Genomic DNA, 15765 nt, shown 5'->3' on the forward strand with positions numbered 1-15765 from the left:
AATCAATCGTCGAATAATTATTTTCGTACATAAAACAGTTGTGTATCGATCGTTGCTATTGTGTCGTTTTTTGATTACATTTACCATTTCGTTACCATCATATAAATATAGTGATATAATGAACAGAATGGAAATGTCCACATACCTATTTTACATCACTTTATTTTCAATGGTAATGGCATGGACTGTTGGCCAAACAATTAACCAAATCGAACGATTCTGTTTCATCGATGCAAATCGTATTCAAGCTATGTTCATGATGGGTGATTATCTACTTTTTCGAATGAATCCAACAACACCATATAGATTGTATCATTGGAGAAGTGGCCATTTATTGTCCAGCGCTTGGCATCAACACGATTTATTTGTTAATGTCTCAACACAGCATTATCGTCTCCAATATCTGACCACAATGGATTTATGTGAATTGTTTAGCATAGTATCGCCATCTGTTATCCAACAGACAAAACATAAACGTTCGATTCTTGATAATGATATTGTTCATTCGTTAGCATCCGATTTGCAACAATTGATTATTGATCCTGAGAAAATGGCCGGTTTCAATAATATGAACAATCACTTCCGTCATTCACCACTAAATAAAGATCCGTATGTCGATGTTAAAAAATATGATGACATTAAAAGCCAACTTGAAATGTTTGAAGCTAGATTGCGTACCATTTCCGATCGGTTGTTGCAACCATCCTCTGGAACGATGACAAAACCATCTTGTGGTCAACTTATTGTGGCCACATTTTGTCATTTCGAACGATCATTTGAGAATGACATATGCCATGACTCATTCGAACAAACAAGTAAGAATCAACAGGTGTGCTGGCCTAAGACAATGTTTTATCAATATTTGCCTAACGATAATCCTTCTCATCAACTACGCCTGATACCGATTCCATTCAAATACAGTCTCATGTCCAATCTTTTGTTACTACGAGGTTTGTTCCAAATGTCTGATCCTCGTCGTTTCGTGCAGATATCGAGCAGACTTAGATGTCATAATGACAAGGCAATTTTGGCTCGCACATTAATAGACGTGATCGATTTGCACCGTGATGATCTGATTAGTGGTTTCAATCTAGATCAATTCGATTTTCTTCAAAGTCGTATGATTACCGGCCATCTGGAGTATTTAGACTCAACAAAAATTTCTATGGCCGAATTCTTTAATTGTTTTGGCAATTCTTCGGCTATACAACGACCACTAGCCTTGCAATACGATCATCGACAACCACAAGCCACTAATGACCAAATTGTCAAAGTGATCGCTAATAAACCAACTTATATTAAACCGATATCCGAAACCGTAATTAGCCAAAGTCCTCCTAGACAACTAGCCAGGAGCAAAGTCAAATTGGACCACCACACCATACGATCTGTTAAAATGAGAACATCAAAGACTTTGCCACCAAAGAAAAGGCAATCTCCAACCACAGCAACGTTTATGAAAACCAAAGCAATAGAGCATCGAACAATGATGACAACAATAACAACAAAAACATTCATCGCTTATGATGACGAACACCAAGCAATTGATACTTGGATTTACAATCATCATCCCCATCAAGCAATCGAACGTTCATTTGAAAGACAAATTGATCATATAGTACCAGCAGCAACAGAAAGTGCAAAAACAACAACAGATGACGAAGTTAATCATAGCGAACCACAAAATGTAACAGTGAATTCCACACAATTCTACGAGCATCTGATAAAGTTCAAGACTTCCCAGAAATCTAAATTGATCATCATCATTATAATCACTGTTCTGATCATGGCTGGATGTTTAATGCGTCGTAATCGTCATAAAAACACAGGAAAAGATGTGTCCTTTCATCATGATGATTTGAGCCACAATTATCGTCATTGGAAAAAGAAATCCAAATCTTCTAGTGAAAAAAGAAGCAAAAAACCGAATCGAATTGAACAGAATGGTAAAAGTAACAACACTAACGATGGTCCATTTGAAAAAAACATCATAGTGATGGATGTTAAAAATATGCAACAATCCAGTCTGTTTGATCAATCATTCACCGATCGAATCCAAACCATGGTGGACGAATCCCAACTCATTACAAAGATGATGAATCAACCGTACAAGGCCATTTATGAAACCGTTTCATCGATTCGCCCATGTCCAAGACCTATTGAATCACCACCTACCACATCTCTTACGTTAATGCCAGAATTATCTCCTCCACTTGAGCCGATGATTGAAGCTGGTGATGAGAGCATTAATTTTGATAATAATAATGGATTAAAACCGATCAACACGACCATCAATGACTCGATATATGAAACGATTGAAGATGAAAATACCCGATTGATCTACATATTGCATCGATTGACAAAAAGTCTGCACATATCATGATTTTGTTGGCTTTTTTATTTATTTGATAAAAACATTGATTGAAAAAAAATGTTTCTTGTCAACTAATTCATGCTTTTGGTGACAAAAAAAAGTATGTGATAAAATAATTTTTTAGTTGCAATGATTATATAATATGTATGTGTATATGTCGATGATTATCTTAAATATATGATAGATATGCGTTTTGGATTGAGGTGTGTGTGTGTATGTGGTAAAATGCAATGATGATTAATGATTCTTAACTTCGAAGTCGTCCCAAGATCCGACCTAGGTATGTTGGCCATAAAATAACCAATGCAGCAAGAACGGCTAAAATGACCATGAACATGCCCCACATTCTGAGATCTTCTAAAATACAAGAGGTTGGATATAGAATCAGCTTCTGTTGTTGCTGGTGATGTACAGATTGTTTGGCATCATCATCATCATCATCGTCATTGCTCCATTGGTCATAACGGCTGATGGATGGAGTTCTTGACATTCGATTAATGGCTGGTGTTTTATAAGCAGTTGTGGTCGTTGTAGAAGTATGCGATACGAATGGTGATGATCGACGATGGAAATTACGTAGTCGTTCCTGTTGTTTGTCATAGATCTCCTGCAATAGACGACCAACATAATTCTCTTTGCTTGCCACCTTCTCTTTGTCTAAATCATCATCTTCTTCTTCATCCTCGTCTTTGTCCTGCTCTTCATCATCCATTTGGTCATCATCTTCTTCTTCTTCTTCTACTTCTTCTTCTTCCTCTTCTGCTTCGTCCAGTTCACGTTCTTTTGATTTGGATTTGCGTTTACGTCGAAGGTATTCGTCCAGGAATTTCAATTGATCAGAATATTGACAACTGATTGGTTGGCTGGGATTTTTGCTTTTACGTCGTAGATAGCCATTGTACAAGGACCGTATAGAACGCCATTTGTATTGACATTTGTCAACTGTTAGATTGTAGTCAATTAGTATATAAAATTCTCATTAAATCATTGACAAACTTACCTGGCTGTTTCAAGATTCTGGACACTTCATTCCAAGCACGTTGTCGTTGACGGTATTGTTGATATTCGGGTGACAATTCATCATAAAGAACGGGTCGTTGTCTAACCAAATCAATCAATTTGTAGCTATCCACTTTATTATCGGCTGCAGAGGTCATTATTAAATTCTTGGTGGTCGAATTTTTGTAAATTCAAAAATAATCTGGCCAACAGCACCTTGGTTATAGTGAATGATTAGGACCATAGAAAAAATTCCAACCGAAATTGACAACTAGCATCGTACAAATCTAAATGCAGTATATTGTATTATTAATGTCAAATGATGATTGCCATTTGCCTGGTTTATACATTGCAAGAATGAGTAAATTATTATCGTTATAGATGGCCAAGAATAAATAGTTTGGCTAGTTTATTTAGCGTCAAATAATGGAATTACAATATGATTGCTATACATGCTATATATCACAGATAATAGAGGGGAAAAAGGATTGATTATAATTGATAATACCAGTGTTTAGTTAACGTAAGTCTTGCGGTGTCAGATTAGTGCTTCCCGGTGGACAATGTGATGCTACAATGGGTATTAAATTGGCCAATGCTGGTGGTGTGGTTGAGTATTGGCGCAACGTTGCTTCGGATAGAAGATGCCAGATTTTGGTCATTGTTTCTAAACGATTGGCCACAGAGAATGATTTTAACTTCATCGCTACGTAATCGGCAAAAATGTCCATTTCGGATCCTGTCACATCTTCGACGGTTGTTGGCGTCCATTTGGATGGATTGTTGCTGTGATGATGTCGACTGTGATTGTGGTGATGTACATCGAAACAGATAAGCATCGATTCTGGAGCCTCCAATGTGATTCGTTTCATTTTCTCGCCTTTATTCGATGTAGACGATACTGTGGTGGCCATCTTGACATTATTCAAACGTTTTTCTTCATCACCATCCAGTTCTTGTTTGTCCACAAGTTTATGTCTCTTGGAATGGTGTTGGATTTCACTCATATCATCATCATCATCATTATCATCGTCATCATCATCCTGTTGGTCATTTTGACATTCATGGTCATTGTCGTCACAGGTTTCTACGTCTACATGATTAGGCTCCAGAATTTTCGAATTGCCGTAGGTAACATTTGATTTGTTAACCAATTGTTGAGTGGTTACTCGATCAAATGAAGAGATAGAATTAGATCTGGCACGATTTGTTGTCATCGATAGATTCATTATGGAATGTGTTGGCGACGGTGTTTGTCCATTCATGTCATAATAGTCGACATGACTTCCACTGTGATTCGAATTCGATAAATCGTGTTCATCCGATTTCATTGTTGTCAATGTCATTAGAAATGCTGCATCAGTCGTCGAAAGTATGTCCTTATCGGACAAGTGATGAATGGAATTATTGTTTTCGTTGGAATGTATCGAAGCAGAAGCCGAATAACGATTGCGTTTAAGGTATTGTTTGAGGAAAGCCATTTCATCGGCATGAATCCATTTGGTACGTGGTTTTTTCATCCGTTTCAATTTGTTCAGGTATGTATTAAATGCAGTTCTCAACGAATTCCATTTGGTCTTACATTCGCTAACTAAACAAAACAAAACAAAAAATAACTTTAATGATACAGCTGAATTTAGACTGGATTATAACTCACCGGAAGCATTCATTTCAATAGCAATCTCAGACCATTTACGTTCAGCGATCAACTTATTATTGTAATCTTCCATTTCGAAGTTGTATAACATGGGTCGTGCCCGTATCAAACGTATCAATTTGTGTGTATGCATCGGTTTCCACTTTGTACGATGGTAGAATCGTCAAATTGAATTGATGTGTACAGGACCAGCGTCAAATACAAAATGAAATGAAAAACCCAAACAAAAACGAAAAGAAATTATGCCTTTTTCTTGCATCTTGGTAGTGCATTCATTTTTCTTGCTTCGTATGTTCAATTCATTCATTTCCCAAATCATCATCATCAACATCATCATCATCATCATCATCATTATCATTTGCTGCTGATGTCGAATAGCGAATAGTTGATGATGATGATGATCATTATCATCATATACAGTCACATAGCAAATGAATCCCCACACGGCCATCATCATCATCATCATCATTATTAGTTTTGTTGTTGTTGCAATCGGTTGGTTGTATGTTCGGGACTTGACCAAAATGAACGAACAAACGAACTATCAAGCTAACAACGAACCAGAACAAACCATATAGAGAAAGAGAGAGCCTATTTCGTTTGTGGTGGTCGTATAGGCAGCTATACACAGTGTTCGTGGGTTTGGGGTAATCATTATTATTATGATGACGATCATCATCATCAACATAATCATCGCCATCATCATCATCATCATCTTCATCATCATCATCATCATCATCATCATCATGATCGGCGGCCGTAATCACCATCATCATCATCATCATCACTATCATCATCATTGCAATTTCCATTATAATAACCAAATTTATATTGGCCAATGATGATGATGATGAGCCGTCTGAGTCTGGTGATGAGGCCAGGCCAATCTTTCATTTGACAATGGGGCTCAAATATCTGTCGCGTTCATTGTCTTATTTAAATGACGATATAGTGCAAGATGCCTTGTTCTATCCGTTGTTCATCACTGAATTTATACTATATCGGGCTCTTGATTCATTGCTTGTTTGCAAGGCTGATTCGATTCTTTTCGGTTCGCTGGTGGGGGCAACATAATGATTATGATGATCATCATCATTATTAAGCAACCGATGATGATGATGATGATGATGATGATGATGATGATGATGATGCATGAGGAAAATGACTATGAACAACAACAACAACAGCCAACATAGACCAATAGCGATCAACTTGATGATGGTCGTCCTCATTATTGCTATAGTGATGGTGGTAGTTGTTGTTGTTGTATTTATCAATCTTGGGATTCTTGCCTACGAATCGCCAACCTTGATGATGATGGAGCCCCATTCATTGAATGTATGAATGTCACATGCTGGAATGTTTGATCCATGGCTGACAGCTTGCCTTCAATCCTAATGACCATTCATTCCGTTCATAATGATCATCATCAAGCTCGTTCGTTTCGTTTCATTTAATCAACGCGCCCTTCCCTCTCTTTTTTCTCTATCTCTTTCTTTTCTAACTCAATACACAATTTTAACCAACAATTCAGCAATCGTCTCTCTAGCCATTTATGATTTTCACATAATCATCATCATCATCAACTATGTATAAGATGTTAAAAACAGAAAAATCTTTAAATTGTTCTGATTTTTATTCATAGATGATGCTACAATCAGTTTTTAAGGAATTGTAATGAAATATAATGCAAGAGATATGAAACGAGCTATAAAACAAGTATAAATCAGTCATGAATGGGTGGAGAATAACATCACCGATAATGGATCAATAATCAAGAGATCAAACAGTGATTGTCCGTTCGAATGACAAGATAACTAACTAACTAACTAACTGATTGATTGATTGATTGAGTGGTTTATTTTGGACTTGTCATTCCATATCCGTTGGGCATTTATCTTCATTGTTACTTTCAAACTCAATCCCATTCGATCGACATTACGATATCCAAATATACGATATATCAAACAAAGAGTTCACATCTTATGGCTGATCCATGAGATGTGCTCAAAATAACCCAAGATTCACATACATTTACTGTATATACGAAATATTTCTGTGCTTGAAGCGTGTGTTTGTCGGTTATAAATACCAGCCACGATCATCATTACTGAACTAGTATGACTATTGTATCGTGCTCTATGACTGTTCCGAACAAACATTCATTGGATTAATAGATAGATGGATAGATCGTTTTCGAGGTAATGTTTCAAGGAAATGATAACTCATATGGTAACCACCTACATATGACACATGCGATTTTAATTTTTTATACGGTATAATTGGTTGATACACACAAACATAATAACACACAGATGACCACTACCTACTATGCAAGGTCTGTCTTATCACTAGGTATCGGTTGATAATGACCAGCAGTTGCTTGTTTGTTGACTTGTTGACATATAAAGCCTGTCTTGATCGCATGAAAGTTTCAGTATTAATTTTACTTCAAACATGTCTTCACCAATACAAAATATGCTGATTTTATGGACAATTTTGGGCCAAATAAACTCAATTATGTCGTCATCATCGCCATGGTCTTCTGTTTCATCGCTCAACGATTGCTATACATTACGAGCAATGGCCATGAATTCAACGATCAAACCGAAATATTTATTATGGATAACCATTATAGCTACTGGACTGTACGAATTACTGGCCATTTATTTTCTTTATCTAATCCAAATAGTTTGCCATTCTAATACAGCCATTATCGAACATGTGGATCAATATCTTTTCCATTCCTATGACTATTGATTTAATGATAATCATAAAGAGATAATAAAACACTTTTTGCTTTTTGAAAATTTTAAACGTGTTTAATATACAATTCCGTTTAGTTATTTTTTTTTTTTTATTATTTTTGTTGATAATCCATGGATCATGACGTTTGTGAAAGAAATAACAGGAAGGCTATTTATAATCAAATCAGCATTGCAAATGGCCAAGTGTCGATTGCGAATGAACATAGGATTAAGGTAAAAAGAATCGACGGTGGCCATGCTAATGGAAAAGCCACAAAACGAGTGGTGGATTTTCAAATGAACAAAAAAAAAGAAACAAAAAATTCAAACACGACAGCTTTCCTCATCATCATCATTTATGATGACGGGTATTAGATTTACACGTAAACACATACAATGATGACACGCCACGGAACCAGGAAGGCATCAAAACTAGCCCGACTGCTTGATTTGATGAATGCCAATTAGTGGCTGAAACATTTGCAATCTTATTGGCTAATGTTGTTGATTTTTTTTTGGTCGATAATATAGAGTATAGCTTGCTTGCACTGATTATCCATCCATTTAATCCGGCCAATTATGAACAATAAAATCTCATTTGCATTATGAGCCATAAATTGCAACACCTAGCTTGGCCAACAGTATTCATAGATCCGAACATAAGGATTTGCCTTGGCATAACAACGACCAATGACCATCAACGGACTAAACCGATTGATTGTGGTTATTTTCGATCAGCTATGACATTCGATCCAAATAACATGGCTTCAGGCATTCGATCCAATTATAACTGATGGTGATTCAAACATTTCCTCGTTATGCTACAAATCTATCAGTGGAAGAAATCTTTAATGTAATGTGTGATGGCTATGATAAGTGGACTTACATTTATTGCTTATAGTACTATCTTCCTTTTTCTTGGTTCCTAGATGGTTGTCTCATTTTTAATGATGATGATGATGATGATGATACACGGAACCTTTTCATAAAATACAAGGGTCTCAACGAAAATCAAGCGATAACATTGAATCTGTATTTGTGTATTCATGATTCACGTCTTGATCAACTATAAAATAGTTAATCAAAAAAAAAGATGACCAAACTAAACAAGATATAATACAGGAAACATTCGATTAATGTGATGTAAACAAAATGTCGATAATTAATGTGATAACAAGTACGTATTTAATAATTAATTGAAATGAATCCATCCGGCTATTGGCACTAATCTGACGATGGGGTTTCGTTCACATTCACTTGCATGGCTAGTCATTCCATTTTAATGGACAACAATGAATGAGAAGAAAACCTGTCCGATATGGATCGGGAAAGTTGTGCCCGAAATAGCCGGGTATAGAGAAAGTGGGACTGACATTAATTGGATAACTGCTGAGAGAACTGGACCGTTGTGTTGTCGGGTTGCATCAATCGTATAAATAGCCATAGTCGATCGTGATTATTTCAGACATCAGCTTGTCATTCAAACAACTCGTTTCGTTCATATTTTTTGAATAATCGACCAACACTGATTCCCGCATCAAATAACTCCTTCACAATGATTCAGGTAACCATAATAAGGTGTTTACTATAATCCCAGGTGATTTTCAAAGTGTTAATCTGTTTATCCTATTCACGTAGTTAATATTATCAGCTTGCTTATTGTTGACCAGCACTTGTTATGCAGCCGGTGGATACGGTGGGAGTGGTGGAAGTAGTTATGGCAGTGGTCTTCTTGGTGGTGGTGGTGGTGGATCTTATGGCGGTGGATCTGCTGGCGGTGTCGTTCAGCCAGTTGCCGGTTTCGGTGGAGGTCCTGTTACAGCAGCTGTACAATCTTCACATACGGTTGAGATCCGTCATGTTAATGTGCCGATGGAATTGCCTCAGCCCCAGATTGTTGAAGTAGAAGCTGGTAATTTACCGCTTACCATCCATTTCAAATCAGCCTCCAGTGCTTTGAATGTCGTGCAAACACATCAGCCAGGTTCGGCAGGTGAAGCTCAACATACCACATCGGAAGATGAGCCTCATAGATTGGTACACGAAGTTACAAAGCCAGTTATACAGGTAAAAATAATTTTAAAAAATTTATTAACAATTTAAATTTTTTCAAGTTTGGCGCGTGTTTTTCACTCTGCAAATACTCCATGCACTAAGCGACTTAATGATTAGGACAAGCGTCTTTAATGATAATTTTTCTACCAAAAACAGGAAGTTCGAGAAATCATCACACCATACCGTCGAGTTATTCAGGAAATCAAACCTGTCCAAGAAGAAATCCAAACGATTATCGCCAAAGGTGAACCACGTGGAAATTTGCAAGCAGCTGACTTTGGCGCTGGTTTGGGCGGTAGCAGTGGTTCTGGATTTTCTTCTGGTTTAGGCAGTGGTATCAAAGGGGGTGGTGGTTTGAGTGGCCAATACGCTGCTGCTGCTTCGAACCAACCAACCAGTTCGATAACACGAGCTTCATCTTCGTCAAGTAAATTATCAGGCAGCTCATCCGGTCCGTCATCAGGTGCCGTATCTTACTTCAACGATGCTTTATCGGGCGTTTCATTCGCACAAGCAGCCGCTTCATCTAATGGAGCTTCAACGGGCGGAACCAAAAGCTCACCTGTTTCACAATCGACAGGTGGATCCTCGATTCGAATTCTAGAAGGTGGTAGTAGTCGATCTAGTGGAATGAGCACCATCAACGCTTACAAATCCCGTGCCTAATGAACTGATGGTCCGTACAACTAGTAAAGTAATATCACTTAATCCAGTCCAGTCATGTTATATCTTTGGATCATAGCATCATCATCACATACGCACACACACACACATCTGACTTGATGCTGATCATCTATGATTGGGCCTCAAATTCGAGTCAATTTTTTTTCGTCCACTGAAACTGATAACACCAATGAAGTCAGTTTTGGTTGGATTAAACTCACAATTCTCATCAACGACGACAATGATAAAGGCACAAATAATAGGTGTGCCCAAAACCATTTGATCGTACGTGAATCTATCCATCTCATTATTATTGTATTGTTATTGAAGAAATAAAGCCTCATTCATTTCATTTCACTTCATTTCGTTCATTTTCATTCACTGTGCATTCGAATCATCAAAATCTGTTGCTATTGTTATTGTTGTTTTGAAAGTTAATCTAAAAATAAACCACATTTTAATCGCATCATTGCATCCAACTATTGAATTGAATGGTTGAAAGTAGTGGACAAGTATTATTTTTATAATAAATTACTTGATTCAAAAAAAAAAAAAAAAAAAAAATAAAAAAAATCTAGAATTGTTAAACTAAAAACTTTTATGACTTACTTGGTAAATAAAATATATTTTTTTTATTATTCAAATTTCATTTTATTTATTAAGAAAATAAATTCATCATCATCATGACTTAACAAATTACAACATGAATTAATTAATTAATTAATGAATAAAACATACAAATGTCGCACCGTCGAAACAAACATCATCATCATTCGAATTATGATCAAAAAAAAAACAAATCAACTTTGTGAATTTGTTCTAAAGCGCCATCTATGAATGAGTATTCTTTAGTATTACACAAAGACCATCTTTGTCAGGTCATCAAGTGTTGTTGTGGCCAAAATATTTTTTTCTACCAGTAATTTTATTTGCATTTGGCCGGAATTGGTAAGATTGAAACAAGATGTGTAAGCACCGTAATTATCATTATTTGTTTGTTTCCACATAAGGTATATAAAAAAAATAAGATATCAATTCTGGCATCAACAAGTGGTCAATGGCCATGTTCGTAGGCCGAAAAGCGAATAGTTATTCGATATTGGCGATGCGAATATGGAAATTGTTTCTCATACTTTGCTCAGTCATATCGGGTATACTTTTTGCTATCGTTTGGTGCAATTATGAACAAACAGTTATGCGAATCACTTCGATGCATTCTCCATTGTCTATGGTGAATCATTTCGAAGTCGGCAACGGTAATTGGCAATCGAAATTGGATGATCATTTGCAACAGAATTCAATGAGCTACGATAAATGGCTTGCATCATTGTCACTCGAATCTGTGCTTATTCCGAATGAACAGGTTAGTTATGGGAAAAAACCGTTCATCACTGAAGCTGGAATCAGAATGGTTGGCCAATCGAACCAGAATTCTTTGTTTGGTGTTGGCTACCACACGCAGTCGAATTCGAGCTGTAAATCACACCTGGACTCGACATTGCAACGAACGTCATTTTTATGGTGGATTTCACGAGAAACAAGCACCTTACATCAAAATTAAATTCCTGGACGATTCATTGCTATCACCTCGTACGTTTTGTTTGGCGTTCATCGATTTAATGGCTCGAGTCAAACATGACTATGATTGGCTGTTAATTACCACCGATCAAACGTACGCCATTGTAGAGAATCTAAGATACCTTGTTACACCGTTGGATCCACGTGAAAGATTCTACATTGGTCGACCAGTCCAACATTACTTTTTGGGTGTTTATAATTCTTTCGATTCGGGAATCGTACTTAGTCGTGGATCAGTCGATCTACTAGCAAACACACTGTTCATGGGAAATCATACCACTTGTATTAATTTACCAACCAATGGCCTTGTATATGGAGGACAGTTTGATTCTTACATTGGCATGTTTTTTGCCAGCCATTCTGTACGCCCGGAAAATTCTTACGACCAATCCAGCGGAACTCGATTTCATCCCTTCATGCCGGAAAAACATCTCAACCCACAACTTATATCCGTGTTCGACACATTTTGGATGTCGAACTTGTTACCTGTGAACAGCGGATTTAGATGTTGTAGTGATCATGCTATCACTTTCACTGGATTTTCCTCGGTCACCATGTACTTTATTGAATATCTTCTCTACCATTTGGCAGCTTTTAGCAAATTCGACTCAATTGACGGTTTAGGCAATCATCCACCTCCATACCTGGCCTATCGAGTGCCATCTGACTTGGACGGAACAACAATCATGTCCATGACGACAACCAATACTCACCATAATATACATCATCATCATCACCACCACCGGAAACGAAAGAGAACAAAACATCGAAAGAAAAAGCCTCCTAACGAGGACGAATCATCATCATTTATAAAAAACAAAGATTTTTCGTGAATAAATGGTTATTTTTTTTTAATCGATGACGACAATCAATCATTTTTCTAACTTTCTGTCGGCCATACATTGCAGGTCGTACATCGATCGGTATGAGAACTTAGTGGTTATCAATGGGGTAGTGAATAAAAAAATGCTTATTATCTGTATTCGCATGTGTATGGTGTGACATTATGGTATGAGTGTAATAACAAAACACAATGAACGACAATGGTTACTTTGGATTACAAAACCATTAATGGCCTGCTAATCCGACATGAAACAATTTAGTTAAGTCGAACAGAATGAAGAGCTAGGATGTGTGTGATGTAATCTTGTGTAAATATATATGTCATTATGATAATAAATGATTATAGCAGTATATGTAATTATATGGTGTGTTAACTAGACCTAGTCCTCCTCTTTGTCCACCCTCCTAAGCACGTTCACCACGGATTCGACGGGCCAATTGAATATCCTTTGGCATAATCGTCACACGCTTGGCATGGATGGCGCACAAGTTGGTGTCTTCGAACAAACCGACCAAATAAGCTTCAGAAGCTTCCTATAAAGACGAATGCGAGCGATTAGAATAATAATTAACAACATCCATTCTAGACGAATGGCCAACGACGAGGCCATGGTTTTACTACGTACTTGCAATGCCCCAATGGCTGCACTCTGAAAACGCAAATCGGTTTTGAAATCCTGGGCGATCTCACGAACCAAACGTTGGAATGGGAGTTTGCGGATGAGCAACTCGGTAGATTTTTGGTATCGACGGATTTCACGCAAAGCGACCGTTCCAGGACGATAACGATGGGGTTTCTTTACACCTCCGGTCGACGGTGCTGATTTTCGGGCAGCTTTAGTAGCCAATTGCTTACGTGGTGCCTTACCACCAGTCGATTTACGAGCAGTTTGTTTAGTACGAGCCATATTTTAACTTCTGGAAAATAAAAAGAAAAAAAATTAGTATGAGTATAAAAAAAAACAAAAACGAAAATAAAAAACCACATTTGGAGCCAGAGTAACATTCATAACAATCAAATCAACAATGGCGCCTAATCATACGACGCCATCTTTAGTCACTATCACTGAATTCAATTATTTATCAATAAAAATTTTCGCGGCATCTCACCTTTATCTTAGAAATAATTAATACTAGGCGATTAGGTCAATTCGGTGGTCAAAAAGGCGATTCTTAGGGTTCAAAGATCGAGAGCGACACGCCAACAGTAATAATAACATAACAATAATAATAAAACACAATAAACAATGAGGTTATGTGTGCTCGCTAGCAATCATTCAGTCCACTCTCTCTCACAAAAGCATCAAGTTCGAGAACTAAAAAGCTAGTAGCATTGATCATTGCTATGAGCGACAACAACAACTACATGAGACATATGATGATGGGCATAAAGAGCAAAAGTCAGATGCCAATGAAACGGGACTAGTAGATGACAAGAATCTAATCGGAAAAATGTATCCATCCCCTATAAACAGATTGAGATCTCTATGTGGTCAAAAGTCTCAGGTCAATTTGATTGGATCTAGGGGCAAATGCCTACCAATCAACAACAGAAAACAGAGTAGTGGCATATCATTTCAAATCCGAACAAGAATCTCTATCTCTATGTCGCTTATGTATTTTAATGTGTATAATATGCTTATTAATAACGATTGGATCGGGCACCAAATTTTTCTATATATACTATGGCAGGCTAGTACCTGGTAAAAAAAAAGTGAGAATGGATCGATGGCAACACATTCCAGCCTGTCTGACTACATTACCACAGTGGGTAGTGGTGGTACAGGAAATCCATGATCATCATCACCACCTCCTACTCTCTCATTCTTGTTCGTTCTCTTTGTCACACACCAGGTGGCATCATCGTCAACATGATGGTTACAAGAAAAAAAAATCTAACCGACATAACGAGCACATCTTGTCGATTGCTTGCTTGCTTGTTCGAATTACCAAGATGGCCGCCGCCTTGCGTTATTATTGCGAAATTCATTGTGGATACAGAGTAATCAGTGTTGACCGATTAAAATTTTCAATAAAGCTTGTAGAAAACTTAAAGAATTTGATTTATTTATTTACTTGACATGACGAACTTTCTAAGGACAGAGGATTCTTGTCTTCTATATAATCTCGATGATGCAATAAGAAATTTGACATGATAACGCACTAAAACAAATGAAATAATCTTTCAATCACTAATGTCAAAAAAAAACAATGACTACAAACATGGAAAAATATTGATGGCGTGAATGAGTTTAGGTGTAATTTTAATGATGACGATGGATCTTGGCACCAAATTATTCATTTACATTGATCAATAAAAATACATACCTTCTAATTAAATGATTAAGAAATGATGATGACCAAAATTTATGTCTAAAGATGTTTGAAAAGTAATTTAGATGAAAACAAGTTTAATACTTGATGTTAGCAAAAAAAAAATTCTGAAATGATGAAATGTGATTTCAATTTCGTTCGATGTAACGACGGTTATTCGGTCAAGGGATAAACGGATGCAAAAATAAAGTGAAGAGATAAACAAACAAGCAATAACAATGCACAAATGTAACACTGACTCAATCGCTGGCCACTCAAACACAAATCACAAACACAATGCTCAACTTCTAGCAAACGTATAGGTATAGTATGATTCATTTGTGGTAGTAGCATTGTTTAGTTTCTTCATAAGATTGGTCAATCCTCCCGCCGCTAAATCTAAAATTTTTAACTCCCTCTAGTGATGGAAAAATTTAAACCTAAACATACAAACATAACTATTGCCATCTGGTGATAAAAAAAATGGTCGATTATTTCAATGTAGTCTGCTTGGCGCATATGTAATATACATTTTT

The 15765-nt window shown here is 36.8% G+C and overlaps 6 protein-coding genes across 7 annotated transcripts; 3 read left to right on the top strand and 3 right to left on the bottom strand.

The window, feature by feature from the left end:
* The first annotated feature begins 118 nt into the window (after positions 1–118).
* On the top strand, positions 119–2510 carry LOC124493487 (uncharacterized). The gene has a single exon (XM_047056564.2). The coding sequence runs from the start codon at positions 119–121 to the stop codon at positions 2381–2383; it is 2265 nt and encodes a 754-aa protein (XP_046912520.2). The 3' UTR covers positions 2384–2510.
* Positions 2380–3640, bottom strand: LOC124493719 (uncharacterized). Its single transcript, XM_047056825.2, has 2 exons — positions 3375–3640; positions 2380–3316 (listed from the first exon to the last, which is right to left on the bottom strand). The coding sequence occupies exons 1-2, from the start codon at positions 3529–3531 to the stop codon at positions 2622–2624; spliced, it is 852 nt and encodes a 283-aa protein (XP_046912781.1). The 5' UTR covers positions 3532–3640; the 3' UTR covers positions 2380–2621.
* Positions 3641–3748: 108 nt separating this feature from the next.
* On the bottom strand, positions 3749–5573 carry LOC124493488 (uncharacterized). The gene is made up of 2 exons (XM_047056565.2): positions 5031–5573; positions 3749–4964 (listed from the first exon to the last, which is right to left on the bottom strand). Exons 1-2 carry the CDS (start codon positions 5161–5163, stop codon positions 3892–3894), a joined length of 1206 nt encoding a protein of 401 aa, XP_046912521.2. The 5' UTR covers positions 5164–5573; the 3' UTR covers positions 3749–3891.
* A 3642-nt stretch (positions 5574–9215) lies between these two features.
* Positions 9216–10852, top strand: LOC124493856 (uncharacterized). The gene is made up of 3 exons (XM_047056964.2): positions 9216–9341; positions 9416–9844; positions 9989–10852. Exons 1-3 carry the CDS (start codon positions 9333–9335, stop codon positions 10496–10498), a joined length of 948 nt encoding a protein of 315 aa, XP_046912920.1. The 5' UTR covers positions 9216–9332; the 3' UTR covers positions 10499–10852.
* Positions 10853–11352: 500 nt separating this feature from the next.
* On the top strand, positions 11353–13450 carry LOC124493855 (glycoprotein-N-acetylgalactosamine 3-beta-galactosyltransferase 1). Its single transcript, XM_047056962.2, is given in 3 exon segments — positions 11353–11443; positions 11506–11888; positions 11890–13450. Coding segments are annotated over 2 exon segments (1353 nt in total). The 5' UTR covers positions 11353–11443; positions 11506–11552; the 3' UTR covers positions 12907–13450.
* Positions 12897–15548, bottom strand: LOC124493857 (histone H3.3A). Of its 2 annotated transcripts, none has more exons than XM_047056966.2 (3): positions 15245–15548; positions 13543–13834; positions 12897–13450 (listed from the first exon to the last, which is right to left on the bottom strand). In XM_047056966.2, the coding sequence occupies exons 2-3, from the start codon at positions 13822–13824 to the stop codon at positions 13322–13324; spliced, it is 411 nt and encodes a 136-aa protein (XP_046912922.1). In that variant the 5' UTR covers positions 13825–13834; positions 15245–15548; the 3' UTR covers positions 12897–13321. The 2 variants fall into 2 exon arrangements, with proteins under 2 accessions (XP_046912922.1, XP_046912923.1); XM_047056967.2 differs by lacking the exon at positions 15245–15548 and adding an exon at positions 14027–14420.
* Positions 15549–15765: the final 217 nt, after the last annotated feature.

Source organism: Dermatophagoides farinae, chromosome 6 (assembly GCF_024713945.1).
Source record: "Dermatophagoides farinae isolate YC_2012a chromosome 6, ASM2471394v1, whole genome shotgun sequence".
In the NCBI taxonomy this organism is placed as follows: Eukaryota; Metazoa; Arthropoda; class Arachnida; order Sarcoptiformes; family Pyroglyphidae; genus Dermatophagoides; species Dermatophagoides farinae.

Excerpts from the sequence above, each read along its gene's own strand:
- LOC124493856 (XM_047056964.2), top strand. Across the intron at positions 9,845-9,988 it reads TTACAAAGCCAGTTATACAG|GAAGTTCGAGAAATCATCAC; the intron begins GTAAAAATAATT and ends TACCAAAAACAG.
- LOC124493488 (XM_047056565.2), bottom strand. The coding sequence starts at position 5,163 with ATGCATACACACAAATTGATACGTTTGATACGGGCACGACCCATGTTA. Across the intron at positions 4,965-5,030 it reads TATTGAAATGAATGCTTCCG|TTAGCGAATGTAAGACCAAA; the intron begins GTGAGTTATAAT and ends TGTTTTGTTTAG.
- LOC124493487 (XM_047056564.2), top strand. The coding sequence starts at position 119 with ATGAACAGAATGGAAATGTCCACATACCTATTTTACATCACTTTATTT.
- LOC124493857 (XM_047056966.2), bottom strand. The coding sequence starts at position 13,824 with ATGGCTCGTACTAAACAAACTGCTCGTAAATCGACTGGTGGTAAGGCA. Across the intron at positions 13,451-13,542 it reads CAGCCATTGGGGCATTGCAA|GAAGCTTCTGAAGCTTATTT; the intron begins GTACGTAGTAAA and ends TCGTCTTTATAG.
- LOC124493719 (XM_047056825.2), bottom strand. The coding sequence starts at position 3,531 with ATGACCTCTGCAGCCGATAATAAAGTGGATAGCTACAAATTGATTGAT. Across the intron at positions 3,317-3,374 it reads CAGAATCTTGAAACAGCCAG|TTGACAAATGTCAATACAAA; the intron begins GTAAGTTTGTCA and ends ACAATCTAACAG.